Source organism: Sturnus vulgaris, chromosome 2, assembly GCF_052056855.1.
Source record: "Sturnus vulgaris isolate bStuVul1 chromosome 2, bStuVul1.hap1, whole genome shotgun sequence".
NCBI classification, from domain to species: Eukaryota; Metazoa; Chordata; class Aves; order Passeriformes; family Sturnidae; genus Sturnus; species Sturnus vulgaris.
In genome coordinates this window covers 56070199-56091131 of record NC_142244.1, presented here as the reverse complement: position 1 = coordinate 56091131, position 20933 = coordinate 56070199, and the positions used below count along the sequence as shown (strand labels likewise).

At 39.8% G+C, this 20933-nt stretch overlaps 1 protein-coding gene across 3 annotated transcripts; it reads left to right on the top strand.

The window, feature by feature from the left end:
- The first annotated feature begins 42 nt into the window (after positions 1–42).
- On the top strand, positions 43–20038 carry MRPS31 (mitochondrial ribosomal protein S31). 3 transcript variants are annotated; one of them, XM_014868873.2, is made up of 7 exons: positions 43–187; positions 2421–2705; positions 3392–3550; positions 7964–8110; positions 10319–10392; positions 14608–14751; positions 19674–20038. In XM_014868873.2, exons 1-7 carry the CDS (start codon positions 93–95, stop codon positions 19883–19885), a joined length of 1116 nt encoding a protein of 371 aa, XP_014724359.2. In that variant the 5' UTR covers positions 43–92; the 3' UTR covers positions 19886–20038. The 3 variants fall into 3 exon arrangements, with proteins under 3 accessions (XP_014724359.2, XP_088015735.1, XP_088015734.1); XM_088159609.1 differs by lacking the exon at positions 43–187 and adding an exon at positions 704–777 and having other exon boundaries at positions 7964–8071; XM_088159608.1 differs by lacking the exon at positions 43–187 and adding an exon at positions 704–777.
- The last annotated feature ends 895 nt before the right edge of the window (positions 20039–20933 follow it).

The window sequence follows — 20933 nt, the reverse complement described above, 5'->3', positions numbered from 1 at the left end:
GGAACGCTGCTGCGCGGAACTCCCGTGCGCGGCTCGTGTTGCCGGCCGGTGCGCGGGGAGCGCGGGCCGCGGTCGGCGGTGGCGGTGCGGCGATGTGGGGCCGCGTGCGGGGCGGCGGCGGGATCGCGGCCCGGCTGCTCGGGGCGGCGGCGCGGCCGCACGGCGGGGCCCAGGGCAAGGCCCGCAGGTACCGGCCTCCCCCACACGCTCACCTGGCGGACGGCGCCGGCCGGCCATTGCCGTGATGCCGGGCCGGGCCGGGCCGTGCCGTGCCGCAGGGCGCGTCCTTCAGAGGGACGGGGTTCACCCGTCCTACCGGGGCTGGGTGGCGGTGACACGGTGGGCAGACAGCAGCGGGGAATGGAGTCGGGTAGAGGGAAGTGGCGTGGGCCGTGTTTCTCGTACTGATTTCCTTGCCGTCCTTCCCATCTGGAGCGGTATGAATGATCCGCATGTGTGACCTGACCGTAGTTTTGCACCCTGTATCAGCAGAGCGGCGCTGCCTGTTGGGCTTTGTTATAACTGCCCAAGCACGGGCTAAGAGCACTATTTGGGAGTTCTTTTTCATTTTTACGAAAAGATTTTAAACTGCTTCTAATGACAGCTCAGTTGTGCTGGTTTTTTTGTGTGTGTTATTTTTTTAGTTTTGAAACTCCTCAGTATTTTTGAGCAAGCACCGATGCTGTTATGGTCTCATGTTCAAAGCAGCTCGGGTTCTATGGTAACTGTTTGCTTTCCGAGGCCAAGCTCCCCAGCAGAAGGCAAACTGAATGGTAGGTGAGTTACGGGGATGCAAACTGCAATGTGCTGCTGGCTTTAAGTGCCTGAGGCTTTCAGACTGGCTGTGCTTTTCCGGTGCTGTAGGCAAAGATCAGGCTGAGAAGGTTGGAGCTGTTCAGCCTGGAGAAGAGGAGGTTGCACGGAGACCTCACAGCAACCTTCCAGTGTCTGAAGGGGCCTGCAGGGAAGCTGGAGAGAGACTCTTTATCAGGAATATGGGTACAAATTACATCAGGAGTAATGGGTACAAATGGAGAGAGGGGAAATTTAGGTTCAGTATCACGAAGAAATGCTTTTGCTTGAGGGTTGTGAGCTGCTAGAACAGGTTGCCTAGGGAGGTTGTGAATGTCCCAACCCTGGCAGTGTTCAAGGCCTTGAGTGACCCAGTCTAGTGGGAGGTGACCTTGCCTGTGGCAGGGAATGTTAGGGCTAGGTGATCTTTAAGGTCCCTTCCAACCCTTTAACATTCTATGATTCTGTGATGTCTGAATGGTTACATAATCTTAAGGAGCATGCAGCCTGAATTAACAAAAAAGGAGTTTGTGAAGGACCTGTGGAGAACAGTGCTGTGTATAATAGCAGGGTTCCAGTGATGAGGTTCTGAAGCTTTCCTTACATTTTCCTGTTGCTTCTCAGCATTGAAATTTAGGGTTTAATGCTGACAATATATCAAGTGCAGTGTGACCAAAGTGTGATGCGGTGCCTGCTGAAACTGGCAGATTTTGGTTTTTAGCCGAAGAGTGATGTGTGTGAGGAGAAGAGGTAGGCTACAATTCCTTCTGATTTGTGGAAGTGTTTTAAGATCTGTTGAATTTGAATCAAAATAAATATTGAATCAAAATATTTTTTTACATATCTGTAACTTGAGGGTGATTTTTAAACAAAGTAAGTAGGCGTGGATGTAAAGGTTTAAACATTGCATTTTAGAATGTTACAGAGAGCAGCTATTTGAATTTTATGTTAGTTTATCCAGAGAATGCAGTTGTGTCTGTGTTGCAGAATCTCCTGAACAGTGCCTTGCTGTCCCTGGCTTTACATCCTCAGCTGCACTGGGTCAGTTTCAGCTTCTTTGCAGTGATGTGCTAAAATGTGCAGATAACTTTTGTGTTTTTTACTGGGTTAACTTGCAGCAGAATTCATGTTGCAGAGTAGAGGAATGTGATATGTAGTAGTGCCACAAGTGTGAAAACGTTAAGTGTGTATATGTACAGTCTTTCTTTAGATGGCTGGGAGTGATCTCTTTATTGACTCATATGAAGAGTTTTGGTGAGTTTTCTGTAGTACCAATGAATTTTAGTGTCAGGTACCAGTAAATTCAAACTCTCTGCTACCTAATGCAGAAATACTGTAAAAGTTCTAATTTCTTGTATTATTTCCTCCACAAATAAATGGTGTGTAAAGTTGTTTACTTTGTATTTGTGATGAGGAAACGATAAGCAATGAAGAGTTTGAAATGATGTCCCAGCCCTTCTCAAAAGTAAAAAGGTACATGTTTGATATGTACTTAACACACTCAGGTTGCACTCCATTGGGCCTAGACAGTTGTAACTGTTGTTTTGAGGTTTTTGGTAGGTTTACAAAATTCAGTCCTGGACCCTATTTTTAATTTCTTCTTTCTAACTTTGATTATCATCTGGCAGACAGGAACTCTTCAGCACAAGCTGCATGCTTTCTAAAGGCGAAGATAAATCTGCTGCTTCCAAAGACAGCACACATGAAGGGACAGCAAAGAGGCAGGAGGATGGAGCAGAAACGCCAAAGCAGCAGCTGTTGGACATTATTGGTACTATGAAGGTGGAAGTGAGCTACAGGAAGAAACTCCAACAGTTAAAAGCCAGTGAGAGCAAGAAACAAGCCATGAAGAAGCTGGAAGGCCTGGACAGTGAAGGTTCTGTGCCTCAGGGAATTACAGAAGACACCCAACGGTAAAGTATAGCAAACTCTTCTTAGACTGTTTTATCCTTATTACAACTTTCTTTTTCATTATTTAGGACAAAATAAACAATTTCCAATAGTGGAAAAAAATCTTGTAAGGGTGCGTGGTGCACAGTTGTAGGCTGGAGTAAATCACAGGGGATCTGGGCAAAAGGTGCTGTATGCTGTCAACCATATGCTGCCTTTTTCTACAGTGAGATTATGGAAAGGTAGCATTATCACCTGCATATGGAAAGTTATTTTAATGGGAGAGGGGAAATACTGTTCAGATAAAATACAGCGAAACTGAGGAAAAAGAAAAAAAATTAAGAATGGTATAATGATTGGAGTCTTTGGAGCTGCTCCTGTCAACAATATGTTGCATCATATCTATCACTCCACAGGTCTGTGCTGCCAGTGGTCTCCAAGCTATGTGTCCAAGGGGCTGTGCAGTGGCACAGGGCTGCCATTTCCCCAGGCTGGGGAACAAGAGCTTGTCAGCTCAGCATTTGATAATTAGGGCAATATAGGGCCAACCTGCCTGTCACACTGTCCACCCTTATTTGGGAATATATCTGACTAGCTTCTGAGTTATTAAGATATAAAATGGCAGTACAGAAACGATAATTTGAATATATTGAAGGCTTTTTTTTTGTTTGTTTGTTTTGTTTCTGTATCTGTGTGTTGCTGTTTACAGAGGCAAGCCTTTAAATCCAGAACTGGTGAAAGCTGCTTCTGCCGTTGCATCTTCCCTTCCACGCAACAAGAAGCAGACAGAATCAGAACTCCTTGCACAACTAAGAAGACATGAAGAAACCACAGATAAACAGAGGAAGGGGGGAACTATTAACATACGGTCTGTGTATTGATTGTTTTTCTCAATTACGTTAGAAATTCTGATTTTGCAATGTCATCCTGAAGGTGACAGCCTTCTGTGTTGGAAAGGTGGCCCTAAAAGATACCTTTGGACAGTTTATCCTTAGGATTAATGAGTATTAGTAACATTATTGATCTGGTTATACAAAACTCTCTAATTTTGCCATCATCTTTCTAAAGTGGTTTTGCAGAAACAGAATTGCTTTCATGCCCAGGATCATTGCTTTCTTGGACAGTCTAGCAAAATAATGTCTCTTTTTGTGAGTTGTTGTTTTTTGGGGTTTTTTTTGCTACAAGCTTCCAAAATTCTCACACAATGGATGGATTTGTAGATGTTTCAGACATTCTGTCTGGACTGGTGAATTTTCATGACAGCTCTGCAGAGCTGAACTAGAGCAGCTCTGTTTATAGCCCCACCCTTCCTTTCAAAACTTTCCAGTCAACGCATGAAACTCATCTCTTGGCTTAACTCTGTTTCCAGTGTGGCTTTCAAACAGATGAGAAACATTTGTTTGGAAACTCAAACAGTTGTGCATACGGCTCTCTTGGATGATGGCTAAAGACAGATTTTTTTTCCAATTTTTTTTTTCAGCTAGTAGTCAAATAACTACCCAGAAAATGAGGCATTAAATCCAGGTGAAATGCTGAGCTAAACAGAAAATTGCATTTTTACTAAAACATTGAGTGTGAAATCTTTCTTTATGTCTGTTTGCAGTGCAAAATGCAAGCTGCTTATCTTAGTTTTGTTCTGTGAAAATGAATTTGCCCCAACTGAGGATCTAAGCTTGACCCATCTATTATCATTTGTAGGTTACATGTATTTCTACTTGTAGGTATCCGTAAAGGATCTGCTGGAATGATTATCGGTGTTCTGCAAACAGAGCTAATGGTCTCTGTGGCTGATGTCTGCCTGAGTGCAAATTAAGGAAGAGAGAGGCAGATGCTTGCATAGACTGGGTTGTACAATGCTCAGTGAATAATTTTGTTAAGCAAAATATCTGTTCTTCAGATATAAGGACTATTTATATAGAGCATATGTTTATCACATTGTTAATTATCAGGGAGCTTGTTCCCTCTCTGTCACGGGGTTCTTTAGAAGGGCAGAGTACACGAATGTCTTAATTGTGGCATAGGCTGTGGGTGACCAATTTAAATGTAATTCAGACCTTCTTGAGTACCTGAGCTGTTGGAGGACCACAGAGATATTGAAAGAGCTAACACATGCAATGCCCAACCTGGAATGTTCCAGTCTTCCTTCCTTAGGGTGCACATGCTCTTGTCTAGGTGTGGTTTCTTTGCCTGCTGGCATCACAGGCTCTCCCTCTCTCATCACCTATGGCACTTCCCCTGGAGCACTGACCCAGCTCTGGCTGCAGTGGAAGAAAGACGGTGACTAAGGAAGTCGTAGTCAAAGCAAAAATGTTTTTTTTTCTCTTGAAAGAGAGTTTAAATTCTTCAGAAATTTAAAAACTCCAGCTATATAGTGCCTCTATATTTTTGGTTGGTGGGTTGTAATGTTACAATATATTATGACAGGCTTGTGGATGACGACCTAACGTTAGAAAAATGCATTTTCCTCAACCAGAACCAGCCTTTTTGGAATGTCATGGCTGGCTTGCTGTGCTCTGAGTTGGCAAGTTCTATTCCCTGAGGCAATTTTGTGACCTAGCTTGTTTCTCCCAGCAAATACAGTCTTCTTCGTGCTGCCATTTGCTGAAAAGTTTTAGTTTTCTTCTTTCAGAGTTAGGTAACAGAAACTCTATCCGTGTGTGAGTTTTTGAGAAAGACCAGCAATTTGTGCTGATATTCATGACAAAAAACTTGGTTATAGTAACCTTTTAGAGCTAGTACTGACCTCTTATTCTTTGAGATAAATACAATACTTTCAGGTTTCTGACTAGTGTTTAAAAATGTTGATTTTACAAAGCCCAGCAGTCCTCAGACTTGATTTTGTGTGATTTATGCTCCATGATACCTCAATCCACAAAATGGGCGAAGATGTTTTTGATGTATTAGAAAGCATTCACTTTTGTTCATGCATGATTATTTTGTGTTGAGTTTTATTTGACAGTAAGAGAATACATGCAATTTAACTTTCCCTTTTTTTCTGTAAAGGTTTTGCATTCAATATAGCGACACATTTTAAAAGCCAAGATATATTCCTCAGTTATTTACAATATTTTAAAAAAAGATACTTTCACAAGCAGTAGAGCCACATAGTGCTGAACTGCAAAAAACTGAATACTGCTATTGTGACTTATAATGTGTAGAGTTGTACGTTGTCTAGATCTTTTGTAGAAATTTTTTTACCAGAACTGTGGCAAGACCTGCAGAGGTCACTGTTGTATGCAGTCATCTCATTGCCTTGTAGATAGCACGGAGACAAGGGCACTCACTAGGAGGGGAAAATATTAACGATACAGGAATTTATTTTCCTCAGTGTGGGCTAAAGTTTCACTCAATGGAAATCACAACAGCACTGCACCAAAATACAATCTGCAGCCCTACAGTTTCAGCTCCTGTTTTGGGTGAACAAGAGAAGTAATTCAGAGCTTTGGCTAGAATATATACAAAACTCTGGGTCTCTGTTTTAAGTATTATAATTATTGGCTGATGATCAGGAGAGTCTGTGGTTGCTACAAAAGTCCTACCACTTTCCATCTCTGGAAGGCAGGTGTATGTAGGAACTTCAGTTTTTATTGTTGTGTTGGAACATGAGGTAATATATAATATCTAACTACTATGGGCACACTGGGGTTGGAGTGTGACTTTTTAAACCAATACTTTTTGCTCCAAAAGGCATTAAAAAAATCTTAGTAGTTCTACTTTTGTTAGTACAGGTGCACTTTTCATGATGGAATGATGAATGTTGCTGCCAGAAATGTTCATATACCAATGGTGGAGTGACATTAGGATTTCCTAGCAAGGAGCATGATACCATTGACTGTTCCGATAGCTCTGTAGTGTAGTCTTTCCACATCTATAGGGCAAAACTGCAAGTAAGTCAGGGAGCAGAGCTTCTCTGAGCAATCCTGATTTCCCTGAAGCACGGGAACATACCAGCCTTCTAGGTCACAGCTGAGTCAAGCTGTTGGGCTGGGCTGTGTGTGGCTGACCTTAGGAATTATGTCCCTTTGACCCTCTTAAGTGTGTCAAGCCTCTGGCCCAGCACCAGCTCACTAATGCCAGTCGCCACTTCACAGAGTAATTTCTAACGTGAGATAGGCAACTAATCTGAGATTACTTTTCATTTAAAATTAAAATGAAATTATTTCAAACTTGTTTTCAGATGCCTTTATTTCAGAGTAGGTACTGGAAGAGCTATGCTATTCTTGTTCTGCCATTTGAAACCACATCTAAAACTGAAGAGAAATCATGCTGTGTTTCTGTGGCAATTAGCTTTTACAATTTTCCAGAAGTATTTCTTTCTTGTCAGTAAAATCTCTTTCAACTTAAACTGCCAAAAGCATAGTTTGAATTTCATTCAGATTTTCATAAAATGGATAATGCAGTATTTTTGACTTGGCCTAGTTTTATTTTTTTGAGACCATATTTATGTCTTAAAACTTGAGCGCTGCAATTTGGGATGACTGTGTGTGACTGGAAGTGGTTGGGTGGAGAGGAGGCTGTGAGGAGGAGTTACCAGCTCGGCCTTTTCCAGCCATCAGAGCTGCCAGTGAAGGGAGCTCAGGGGCAGGGGCAGAAAGGGGCCGTGATTTGCGCTTTGCCATCAGAACAAAAGCTGCGCACGGTGCTGGAGGAGATCAGAGCAGTTGCTCTTCACGTATGATTTTCACTCCAGAATTACGAAGGAAGATGTGGTCTGTTAATGCTGTAATATGATTATGCAATGCAACAGATTGCAGTGGATCAGGAAAGGTGACCTACTTATTAGGGTGGCATGATTGGCCCATGTCAGCTGATGTGTGAAGGCAAGCTTCCTTCTGGTCTGCAGCAGCACAGCTCTGTCCCTGGGCAGTGTATGTTCCTGTCCAAAAAAATGGTGATTTTTACCTCCCTATTTCATCCTATTTTTTGCATACAGAGAAATTCCCCATTTACTTAAGCAAAACATGCCTAGTACACTCTGTGAATATTGATATACAGATATTTGATTTTTTTTTTTAGTTGAAAACGAAATAATTTAAAAGAAAGCATTCATTGTTGATTTAATAGGCTAAAGTAGCACTTTAAATACATAGAATGTAACAAATGGTTTGAAACAACAGCCTTGAATGTTTGATGGATTAAAGATGGGTGTATTTTGTGAGGAATGTATAATTCTGTCTCACAGAAGTTTACGAAACCAATTGATAATAGAGTTTCTAGTTAACACATATGACAAACTTCCTTGTTTTGTCAATCTTTTTACATTTCATGTTTTTCATTTCAGCAACGTTATTTCAGAAATGACAGTTAAAAGGCAGTCCCCAGCCCAGAAGGGTGCGAGGATATCCGGTCGCATTTCCTTGCAGTTGGATGAGGATGGTCAAAGAATAAGGTCTGGAAGATTATTAGCTCAGTCTATGGACTCCAGAAGGTATTTTTGCTGTGTTTATGTCCAATAGAAGGAGCATGCAGTTACTAATGGATAATATTTTAAATTTACTTGTACGTATTAATGTTGCAGTACTTCAGAGCTTAAAAAAATTACTATTTTTCAAGAAAAGTACTGTTAGCATTGAAATAAATTGTGAGAACAAGGTAGTTAATGGCAACCAGCTAATCAAATGGTGTGCACTTCTTTAACATTACATTTTAGATAATTGAACATACTTGGTGCTGAAATGTAATTGTGCTTGTTTTAACTAGTTTAAATTATTTTCACCTACGCATAATACAATTTTATGTCACTTTCTTAACTTCTTGGGAAATTGAGGTTTTGAAAGCTTGCTTTCCTCCTCTACAAAAGTTGATAATGTTCTATGTTTAGAAAAGTTTCATCCATTCTCTTGGGATTTTAAAGAGATATTAAAGTTGGTCTATTTATTTATATATTTACTGCCACCTCATTCTGTAATTGATTTATTATCTGTGATATTATAATTGTCTATGAAATTAACTTTATAATTGATGCATGATTTATTTTGCTGTTGTATTATGTGGCCACTCTATTTTTAGTGAATTAAGGAGTGCTCTTACATTTTTGGTTTACTCCTGTAAGCTGTGCTTTTCTTGCCTGTAGTTTTCGGATTTTCCCATGGCAGCTCCTCATTGCATTCCTTTTCAATATATTCTTTCCTTAGCAGTTTTTAGTAAGATTAACTTCTCTTGTAATTAATTTACTTTGCAAATTAATCCCCATTTTTGGGGCTTAGGGCCTGAAAATTGAGGTAATCATTTTAGTTTAGATACATCATGGTGAAGAATTTGGGTAAAGGAAAAGAAATGCATGAGTTCATGGGTGAGTAGGTGTACGGTATTCTGTGTGTGGTGAAACTGTGCTTGGTATATAACTTCAGAAACAGCACCTTAAAATAGTTTTAAACATCCCTGTAGTGAGTAAACTCTCTCCAGTTTCAGGCCTAAGTTCCCTCCTGCATACCTGAAAATCTAATGGATTTGCTTACCAACTGATAGTAGGGAAAGAACGGGTTAGGAAGAATACCTAAATTTAAGTCGAGTTAGTACATTGCAATGAAATGAGTGATGTCGCTTTATAGTAATTTAAACTTCTAGTTTTAAAATAAACGTTCTTCCAAGACATGCATGTATCTTTGGCCAATGTCATTGGGAGTTACACACAGATAGGAAAATATAATACTGAATCAACATTCTTTTAAGGCTCTGTAACTAGATTGTTCTGTGCTGAAAAAGATCCAAGGTAGTTTCATCACTAAAAAGTAATATGACAAGAGCAGGTTTACAGAAGTAGTTGAGGCCATTAGAAATCTCCAGTAAACCCAAATGGGTAGAATTTTAAGGTCAGAAGGGTAAATCTTGCCAAGGTAACAGTGGATCTGTAATAAGAAAATGCAGAAACTGTTAGAATTTCAGTGGAAACCTGAAAGATATATGATTAAAAACACAATTGATTCTAAAGACATTGTGGGGTTTTTTGTGTTCATTTTTAAGAATTTGATTACTTGTTGAACTCTTGTATTTTTAAATGTTATTTTTTTTTAGTATACGCTTACAGTAATGATAAATGTGATTGAAAATAGATGGTCAGAGTGAAATATTTTTATATTCAGAAAAGCGAGCATTAAGGTGATGATACTGAAAATACATCGTATGGATATACTCTGACTGTTTGCCAATGGCAGAGAAGGTGGCTGTGTAATCTTCCAAAAGGGCTATTTATGTCATAAAGCAGGAATTATTTGATTTAGTTGTTGCCTTTTCTGTTCCTGAATTGCGCAATATTTTTTTTACAGGGAAAAAACCCAAGTCTTCAGATAGTTGCAACTTTGTAAAATCACTTAAGTACTGTGGTTTGATACTGTTTACCTTTATTCAGATTCCTAAATATTCCAGTTAGAGCTGACTGCACATATAGTGCTTGATTTATGCTCGTTCTTTCACATGGAAATGTTTTGAGAAACTCTGTTAAAGACAAATAGTAAAACCATAACACTTTCTGATTAAAAGCCTGAAGATTTAGTGAGAGTCACTATCTTTTTTTCTTTTTTTTGTCTCCAGAGATCTGTTAGTTCATGAAAATATTTTGTGCTTTTTAATTTGTTATCTGGCAATGTTGTAAGGTGTTGTGAAATACTAAATATCGGTTTTCTTTTTTTGTTTATAGAAGTCTCAAAGTAGGAAAGAGGCTTAATATATTCACTAAGGCTTCTACAGAACCAGAGCACGCACTGAAAACAGGTTAGTGGAAATTCAGTAATGAAAAATGCAGTGAGGCTAAGTTCTGCATTTTTAGAATATCAAGAGATTTCTTTTTGTGAGGAGACATGACCTGCTCACTTTCTGCTTTCAGCCTGATAAAAGAAATTACTACTTTGATGTCGCTCTGATTCTTACCAAGTGAAACTTCCATGCAGTGTAATGAGATGTTTTCTGCAATGATCAGGGCACTCTGTTAGTGAACTTGTTTTGTCACAAAGGTCAGCCTTATTTCTGTGAGCGTAAAGCCAGCCTGAAGGATGGGTGTGTTGGCCACAGCTTATTTGGTCAAGTTGCAAGGAAATGTGAGGCTGTGATCCCAAGGAAACAAGCATGCCCTGCAGGTTGCTAAGCATAAGCAGGGTAGTAGGAACCTACTAGGAAGTAGGAGCTACACACTGGATTACTGTGGGGCCTTCTTTTTTTTAGTGTTCCAGATGGAGCTGGAAAGATTGGCAGCTGACCACCTATTGTAAAGTTCTTCATTTATGTTTGGAATCATAGAAAGTTTGGGTTGGAAGGGATCTTTAGATGTTGTCTGGTTCCAACCTCCCTGCAGTGAGTAGGTACCTCTACCACTAGATCAGGTTGCTCGTAGCCCCACCCAAACTGACCATGAATGTTTCCAGAGATGGGGCATCTACCACCCCTCAGGACAACCTCTTCTAGTATCTTGCCAGACTCGTTTGAAAAAATTTATTCCTTTTGTCTATTCTGAATCTGCCCTCTTCTGGTTTAAAAACACTACTCCTTGTCCTGTTGCAATGGGCCCTACAAAAAAATTACAACTTCATGGGCTTTTTTTACAAGCTCTCCTTAAGTATTGAAAAGATTGAATAAAGTCAGCCTGGAGTCTTCTGTTCTCCACAAGGAACAACCAGAGCTCTCTCAGCCTTTCTTCTTAGGAGGGATGTTCCATCCCTCTTATTATCTTCATGGCCCTCTAGACTGCTCCAAGTGGTCCATGTCCCTCCTGTGCTGAGGACTGCAGAACTGGTTGCAGCAGATGTGTTCTCAAGAATCTCCTCTCTCAACCTGTTGGCCACACTTCATTTTATGATTCTTGTTGGCTTTCTGGGCTGTGAATGCACATTGCTGGCTCATGTCCAGATTTTATCCACCAGTATCCCTAAATCTTTCTAGGCAGGACTGCTCTCTGTCCATTCATACCCCAGCCTGTGTGAATACTGGTTGGTTGCTCCAAGCCGGGTGCAGCACCTTGCACTTGGCTTTGGTGAACCTCATGAAGTTCCCGTGAGGCCACTTCCTTGAATTTGTCCAGGTCCCTCTGGATGGCATCCTGTCCTTCACGTGTGTCACCTGCACCAATGAGCTTAGAGTCACCGTGCTGAGGGTGTGCTCAACCCCACTGTCTATGGTGTTAATGAAGACACTGAACAATACGAGTCTCAGTATGGATTCCTGAGCAACACTGCTTTGTCACCAATCTCCATCCAGACATTGAGCTCTTGACTGTTGAATGCATGGGCTGGATAGAGCCTTGGAATAGCCCATGAGACCTGGGCCATCTGGATGTGACCGTGCAACCAATTGCTTATCCACTAAATATACCTGCCAAAACTCACATGAGATAAAAGATACCAAAAGTAAAGTCAGAACAGGTGTGGCTCACCTTCATATTTACTGAATGGCGCAGCTGTGTGGGAACAGTCTTAATGCTGCCTGACAGGGATAGCTTTCACTCAGGAAGACTTGGCTTTAGTACAGGCTGGGTTTGGCCAAGAGTGTGTGAATATGGGCAAGTCACGTAAAGAACTCACTTTTCTTTGTGAACAGTGAGACTGCATTGTTAGCATTGATCTTTAATTTGCTGTTTTCCCTCAGCTTTTCTGAGACCCTTTTAAAAAACAGACTTTATTCCAGTGTAGTGACTTAGAACTTTATGTAAAGCTAGCAGCAGCAGAAGAAATGGTACTCCTCTCTAAAATCTTATAAAATGATGAGTATTTGTTTCTGTTTCAAGAGTAGAACTGTTAGGTTTTTGCCAGATTCTAGCTGAGTTTTTAGGTTTTTATCTTTTTTCTTTTTTTACACTTGAAACTGCAGGGAGATATGAATTTGATTACTTTGTTTTTTTTAGTGAAATGTCAAATAGTGCCATTTGCATATTTTCAAGCAGCTGTGAAGTTTCTGAATACAGCCACCTCTATGAAAGTTGTTTATTAGAATGGGATTCAGTTTTCTGTTTTTTAAGACTGCCAATATCTGTAAAATTGGTCCATTTTACATGTAAAAACCATTATGAATGATGTAGTGTTTGTTCTTAGCTGTCTTAACAAAAGTGGTGTTCAAGAAAATTGATTTTGAGTTGAATGAAACTTACTCAGGTAAAATGGTGAGATTATAAGATTTCTTTTTTGCATGAACAGAACACGGGCACAATGGCTCCTGGTAGTCGCCCCAGGTAAAAGCTGAGATGCACTTTTCTTTTTAAACACAGAATTGGAATGTGTACAAATTGTTTAAGAGAGCAAGTGGACTTTATTGTACTTGTAATTAGATGTTAAGAAGTAAACTTCTTTCAACTTTTTGTGTGGTGTTTCCTTGTTTGATTCCAGGTAGCTTTGAGGAAATCTACAGTTTATTCTAGACCAGGAAACTGATTACTTGGCTTACTGACTAAGCCTGATGACAAACATTTTTTTGGAGCGTTAATCTTGGGAAATACCACTGTGATACTTGATACCTTTGTTTTCACTGTCTTGGTTCATATTAAAGGAGATAATGGGTTAAAATGTGTTTGTACATAACAGAAAAGGAAGTTTTGTTTTAAGTACAGAGTATTGACTTTGAAAACCTGAATGTTAACTGGAAATTGTCATCCTGAAAATACTCTTCATAACTAGTAATGTAAAATGTCAGTATTATTTTCTGTTTCGTGAGTTGAAGTTATAATCTTTATCACCTCTACTGCAAGCTGGAAAAATGAGGTTCTGCTTTCCTTTATTAGTTTCTTTATGATGTGGACATTAATTTCATTCTGGTATGGTTTCTCACGTTGTCTTGTTGCTGTATTTTATTCCTGTCTCCAGCCCTCAAATCAAAGTAGTCAGCCTGGTAATATGGTTCTGGAAATTTCCCTCTTATGGAATAATTTGAATCATTATATTCTAATATAACACAAAAAATCCCTGAAAACACTTTTCTGTACGTAAAAATACTGTTTGCCCTTTCATTGTGTTTTCTCTTAAAGAGAGGGTGGGTGAAGATTTTTTTTTTCATTCAGTTGAGTTGTAAGCCACTGAGCCAAAGATGTAATTTTATCTTGACCTCAAGTATTTACACTCAGGAGTAGTAAAATAATAGGTTATTGGCTATGGTCCACTCCAAGTGGACTGTAGTACTTGAATTCACATGAAGATCTGTGTTCCAAGGAGCTTAGGATGAATTGATAACAGAGGGAGGCAGGAAAACAAAGGGGAATGCAACTTCGGCCAGCTCACTCGACTGCAGCCCGGGGCACTCCCAGAGGTCCCTCCCTGTCCGCGGTAACAGCTTGTTCCCTTCAGTTCAGCGAAGCGGCTCCGTCTGGGCTTGTGACCAGTTCTCCTGCGTGGAGAGACAGGAACTCCTTAAGAAGAGTAACTGCTGAAATAAGAGTGCACTTTGATTAAAAAAAAAAAGGCATCAGGAAAGATACATCCCGAAAGGAACTGTTTAGCTTTGTAAAAAGAATAAGAAATAATGGTTTCTCAGCCTGAGAGACAAAACTTGAGACACTTAAGAGCATTGGGCAAGGAATTGCCATGCCTTGTAGATTTGAGTTGTTTCCCTGAAGGAGAATATAGTTGTGAAGAACTTGAAAACTCCTGTAGGAGTAAGGTTCCTTTAGCACAGTGCACCAGTCAAGTTCAAAATTTGTTTTATCTACATTTTTGAAAGATAAAACCGAATCACGATTGTGGAAAAAATGAATTATTGCTTTATGTGAAAGACATAAAAATAATTATTCCCCTAGGAGTTCTGAATAGATTTTCATCAGACATTTGAGAACTTAAAGGAACTTTCATGTCAACAGAGAATTCTCATTAGAGAAAGGTGGTGCTGGTATCTAAGGTAGAAAAATTTGCACAGCTGAAAGTATTAGTCTCTGTAAGGATTGATGTTAAAGGACTTTGTCTTAGCTAGTGAGAAGTCTTTGGTTGCTGACAGATCTTTACAAAATTTCCTTTTTAGTATCTTCACCAACAATTTGGGATCTGGAGTTTGCAAAGGAAGTTGCAGCAGTAACTGCACAGCCTCCGCGAAACGGTTTTGAGGAGATGATCCAGTGGACAAAAGAAGGAATACTGTGGGAGTTCCCAATTGACAATGAAGTTGGTATGTGCACTGTGAGCTTTTATTATCTGTCCCAGTTTATCTTTTCTGAAAATTAGAGTGTTTGACCTTTGACTGTTTTAACATAGTGTTACAGCTGTGAGTCATGCTTTTGATAGTAAATAAACCTAACTTCCCGATTGTCTCAGGTCAGAGATGCTTCAGATGAACTCATTCTGGCGCTCTTCAGGTGAAATCTTGCAGGTGGTTTGGCTGCTCTGAGGACTGGCTGCTGCCAAAAGGGGACGACTGCCCCCCCCCCCCCCCCCAATGTGTTTAACACCAAAAGCTGTTCAAGTCTCTTACATAATACTTTTTACTCTGCAACTTCTTTAAATTAAGCTCCTAGCAGAAGTTGGGGAATCTTAAAACTGCTGTGCGTGTTTTATAATGCTGATTCTGTTCTTTGGTATGGCTCTTGGACCAAGTGTCTTCCCAGATCTCAAACAGCTCTCTGACAGTTCTATATCTGGGCAGGCCAAGTGTTAAACAGTTGTTTGCTCCCTTTGTTCTGTTTCATAAGAATAAACAGTCACAATATTCACTCACCCTGGGCATCTATGTTAATTAGGCATCTTTGTGCACAGTATTTTCTTTTATTACCATAAAAACCAAAAAAAAGCTCCGTGTGAAGTTATGCCAGCAGAGAGAGTGAATGTTAAGGAAGTGAAGAACAAGTACACAAAGTGTGCAGTATAGGAAAGGGGACTTTATAACTTCAGGGAGTGCTTGACTGTGGGTTTTGGGGTTTTTTTTAAGACTTTAAAGACATCAAACAGAACTGCTTTGTAATGATTCAGTCACTGAGAGCAAAACAGGTTCGTATCTGAGGCTGGGAGTCTTTGAAAATCTGTCCTATACTGAGTTGCAAATTGAATAATGTGCTTCATTGTTTCTTAATGTTTATTCTCATCCTATTTGGCAGTTTCTTCACAGAATTTAATCACTGCTCCCAGAATTGATCTGTTCCATCATGTAGAAATCCAAGTGTACTCTAGTCATGTTTTTGCAAGCTTAAAACCGCTGTGGCCAATGGTTTTTGTGTTGTTGTAATGTGGCTGGAACCCTGCTGTCTGGGGCCGTCAGTTGACAAAGTGTCTTTGGCCGGCAATGGTTTCGCTGTTGCAGCCGTGCGGCTGGAACCGCGCTGTCTGGGATGGGGCGGGCAACGGACAAAGAGTCTTTACATATAGTTAAAACGGGAATCTTTATTGATTTGTCCACAAAGACTAGTCATGTGGAAAATTCCAGTGAAGCCTTCCAAAACCTGTCACCTCTCAGGCTGAAATACCAAGTCAGTAAGTTCTGTCCTATCACACTGCCAGCCACATGCTGTTAATCACCTCAGGTGTGTCAAAGCACAGTTAAAAGCTCAGGAACCTCACTTCGAGTATATCAACATGCTGTAATTTCAGTTTCTCTGCAAAAGAAAGATGCCCCTTTCTGCTGTTCATTTTGCAGTTTTGTAACAGACGTTTCCCTCAATAGGAGGAGATTACTTCAGCTTGTCCTGTATCCAGAAATGTGTGATTATTCTTCTATGCCAAAAACATGTGGCTTTAAAAATGTAAGTGCAATTAAGTTTTCTGTTGAGGAAGCACGTATACTCAACTTTTAGCATTATGAAAGCCTTTAAAGTTTTAAACCAAATACAAAAGAGAAAGACAACCTCTTACAACTCTTTTTCTTGGCTCCAGAGCATCTCTGGTGTTCTCGTTAGAGTGCTTCACCAAGGGACTATGCTGTGCTTTGTGGCACCAGGGCAAGGTCATGGTTTTTGAAATTATTTTAGTGTGAACATCTGAAAATGTGGCTAGACATACTGGCTTGCTGCAGTGGCCAGCAGCAGTCTTCCTCCCCACACCTTACTGACCTGTTGTTTCCTCTTACCTGCATGCCCTTTCCCTTGTCCAATGCAGTTGAAGTCACTGTTAGTCAGAAAATTACCTTTTCTTTTCCTCTCCATCTCGCCAGCCTCTGATTAATTTTTACCAGTTTAGCAAACCATTAGTATAGTTTGCATAACATTGTTCTCCTCTTTCTTTCTGCTTGCTTCTCCTGTTTCTGAGGAGCTTTAATGCTGCTCCATGATTGCCATGGCAAAAAGTTGGGAAAGATGTTTATTTGTACCTCATTTATTATCTCTGTATATTTTTGCAATAATGACTCAAAAAGCTAAAAGGAACAGGGTAGATTATAGATGTGAATTTGCCTTAGCACCTCATTATAAGGAGCAAATGCTTTTGGTGGGCCAGAGATTGTTACTGCACAAGTGATAGGAAGGTCTCAGAAAATTAATTCCTCCGTTCCTCTGATGGCTTCTGCAGACAAAAGTTCGCCATGTCCTGTTTTAGTTGCTGGTTAGCTGAGCTGCTGTTCCCAGCAGAGAAATACTGGATCATCTAAGAGAGCTGGCAGAGTTGCACGACCATTGCATCAGGGTTTCCTTACTAACTCTGGGTCTGTTCTAGGGACCGACTGAAGAGCATGATTGATGCAATTCTAAAAATCCTAAAAGGATAGAATACTTTGTGTTGAAAGGGTCCTTTAAAGATCATTTAGTCCAAACCCTCTGCCATGGACAGGGACATTTTCTCGCTGCATCTGAATACTCAGTCATCTTTGCAGCATGTCAGCAGCACTTACTATAAGGGATGAACATCTGTGTTTGGATTGACGTCTTTAAGACAAGGTTGGTCGTGTCTTGGAAGGACTAGTGTTTTAGCTAGAGAAACTCCCTAGACTTTCTGTTTTGTAGCACGTGGGGGGTTGGAAATAGGATATTGAGAATAGGTATCTTCTTGTTTTGATGTTGAAAAAGAAAATTCTCTTCTTTGGACTGCTGCCATGCATTTTCATTCAAATTACATTTCTGAGGATAATGCAAGAGAGGTTGAGGGACAGGATTGCAGCAGGATTCGGGGCTTGCTGGGGTGAGGGAGTCATTATCTCATCTAATCTGCTCCCACCAGAGGCTTCAGCCTCTCTCTGATGCTTTGGACAGTTGTGGTCTCCTTTTCTGCGATGCACACTTTACTTTTTTGAGGACTGAAATACGTGGTCTAACTAACTGAAATATTTGGACTTAACACTTCATCCCCAAACCATGTGCACTCTTTGACAATCAGGAGAGCAGAATACATAATATAATTCTTCTTTCTGACCTGCATTTTTGTGACACTCTAAATTGCTTGTTTTGGGTTAAAGATGAAAATTGGTGAGATTCTTTATTAGACCCATTGTATCTCTCCTGATACCCTGTATCTGTCTCCAGAAGAAGAGCATCCAGAAGTCCAAATTTTACTGTCAGCATTATTTGGATTCTTTCAGTAGTGAGTTTGTTTGGTTTAGTTCTCTTGGATTTTTGAGACCAGCAAAAGTATGTAAATCTGGAAAGGCTGCTAGTTTTAAAAAGCAAACAGTAGCATGTAGGTACAGTAAGATTCTACCTCTCCTTGGTAGGGGAAAGCCAGCATGGGTGGCATAGTGAAAGGATCATCACTGCTTCTGTCCGTGGACGTAGTTTTCCAAGCACAGCAGAAACACACGTTCTGAAACTGACATTACCTGTTTTTTTATATTTTAACTTTCAACATAAAGGAATAAAGAGAGAGGTCTGAAGAAGAAAATTTGCTTTTCTTTTCAAGAAGAACAGACATAAATGTGGTGTGCAACTGTGGTATTGATGCACTTACACATTTCTAGGAAAAATACAGGTATTTCTCAGCTCCTTCAGATATTGCAGTACCTTAAGTTTAAAGCAGGAAAAAAGTAATGCAAACTTAACAAATACAATTTGAGTGACTTCTCCATCCCAGAGATGGGCATAATTTCTTCTGAAACTGTAGAATCTCTATCAAAGAATGAAGTCTAGAACTTATGTGGCTTAATTACCTCAATTTTAATACTCCTGATTTAATTTTATCAAATAATATAGAAAAACATAACTAGCAGGCTTAGGAAAACATGTACACCATACTCACGTGTATGGTATAGGCTTCTCATTTTTGTCATCCTGACGTGGTGCAATAGTTTTCTCTAACAGCAGATTTTTATTTAAGGGTGCAAGCAAATTGGGATGAAATAAAAATTTTCATGTATATGTAACAGAAGAAAACTCTTTTGTTACAAATCCCTGACTGCCTTTTGGTTTTTTCCCTCAAAATTAGGAACCGCAAAAGCAAAGCAGCCTTTTTTCTGTGTGTAGATATTTGTGTTCTGAGTCTTTATCTCTACCGTCATAGTATGAACAACAGCAAAAAAATCCACAGGACAAAAAAAATAAAGCTTGCCCTATCTCCCTTGTAATCCCTTGGCCAATGGAGGCTTTTGAATGCATCATCTTTGGTGATGTCTATGACTTGAAAGCAGCTGGTGAGATACACAACACTGCTATATCATCATACACTCACAGATACACAAAATGTCAGAAAACCAAATTTCTGTACCCATTTGACAGCAATAAGATGTTAAAAGCATGACTTGGAATGGACATGTGTTTGTTGGCTGTTCTGTATTTGAAACTTTATGAGGTTGCCTTATTTGTTCAAGGTTATTTTGTATTCTTTAATCCTCTGCAGAATTTAGGCATTGTTCTCTTTAAAGATTTATGAAGAAAGTGCCTGGAATCTAAAAGGTGGTACCAATGATGAATCAAAATTTTCAAGTATTGAATAAACCGGATTTTAGCAAGAAGATTGATGTATGGTTATAATTATTCCTCCTACTTCCACCCCAGCATCAGGCTTTTATCAAGATTTCAAGCCAGAAAGTTGATTTAAATATTACATATTCTTAGAAATGCAAGCAGAACCATTAATTTTACTAATTTAGATTATTTTCAAACTATATTATTTTTTACTTTGTTAAACTTGCTATTATATTATGATAGCAACTTTGTCTTTTTTGCTTTGTCTTTCTGTTAGGGATGGAAGATGATGCTGAATTTCATGAACATATCTTTCTGGAGAAACACCTCGAAGGCTTTCCCAGGGAAGGACCTATCCGCCACTTCATGGAACTAGTCATCTGTGGGCTTTCAAAAAACCCATACCTCAGTGTTAAGCAGAAGGTTGAACATATTGAGTGGTTTCAGAAGTATTTTGAGGAAAAGAAGGAACTTCTTCAAGAGATTTGAGATTTGGGAAAGTGCTTACCCTTGAAATGAAGAATCATTATGTCAAAGGGTGTGGTTTCTTATGGATGGAAATACTGTCAGTGCACAGTGATCATGTGGCCTGCAAGTTGTATTTTAAGCAATAAACTGAAAGGTCATCTTTTCTTACGTGCATGTCTGTGTGTGTGTGTAGATATTTTTGACAGCAAAAGAAGGAACTGAGAAGTATAGCTTTTGTAGAATGTGCATTTGAAATTTAGTTTATTGGAACTGTTGTCTTTTAAATTTGAAATTAGTCTTTCAACAATACAAAATCCTAGGTCTAACTCCACTTCCTACACCCTTCACAGTTGAACTGTATCTTGACAGGTTGGATCATCTTTCTCATTCTGGAAAACTTGCAGTGCTTTCATTTTCCTAATTCATGATCCACGCTGGTGTTAGGATGTTATTAATCCTTTCTACCCCCCTTTCACTAGCTATATTTATTGGTTCATTTTAAAGTTTCTGGTTATGACAAAGTGATTTGAATGGTATGCTTTTTGGTTCATGTGCTCAGTTAAAGGCTGTTGTATTCCTGAGATGTGTGCACAGCATAACACCAGTGAGTTACAGAAAATAACACGGGTTCCTTAGGGTTTGCTGTTGGGACTGCCAACAATGGCTTTAAACGGCAAGAGGGATGGTTGACATTAGATGTTAGGGAGAAATGGTTTACCTTGAGAGTGGTGAGGCACTGGCACAGGTTTCCCAGACAAGCTGTGGATGCCCCATCCCTTGAAGTGTTCAAGGCCAGATTGGATGGGGTTTGGAGCAGCCTTGTCAGGTGAAACATGTCCCTGCCCATGGAAGAGGGATTGGAACTAGAAAAACCTCTAAGGTCCCCTCCAACCCAAACCATTCTATGGTTCTAAAGCCTCTCCTGCTGTCCATACATCCATTTTGAAGCTTTTGACTAACTTCCCATCAGTATTGTTTCAAAAATGGTCTGAATATCAAGTAATCCATAAAGCACTGTTTCACTAGAGCAAGCAGTTTTTTGATGACTTGACTTGGAGCTGAGACCTTA

Excerpts from the sequence above, each read along its gene's own strand:
- MRPS31 (XM_014868873.2), top strand. The coding sequence starts at position 93 with ATGTGGGGCCGCGTGCGGGGCGGCGGCGGGATCGCGGCCCGGCTGCTC. Across the intron at positions 188-2,420 it reads GCCCAGGGCAAGGCCCGCAG|ACAGGAACTCTTCAGCACAA; the intron begins GTACCGGCCTCC and ends ATCATCTGGCAG. Across the intron at positions 14,752-19,673 it reads CCCAATTGACAATGAAGTTG|GGATGGAAGATGATGCTGAA; the intron begins GTATGTGCACTG and ends TCTTTCTGTTAG.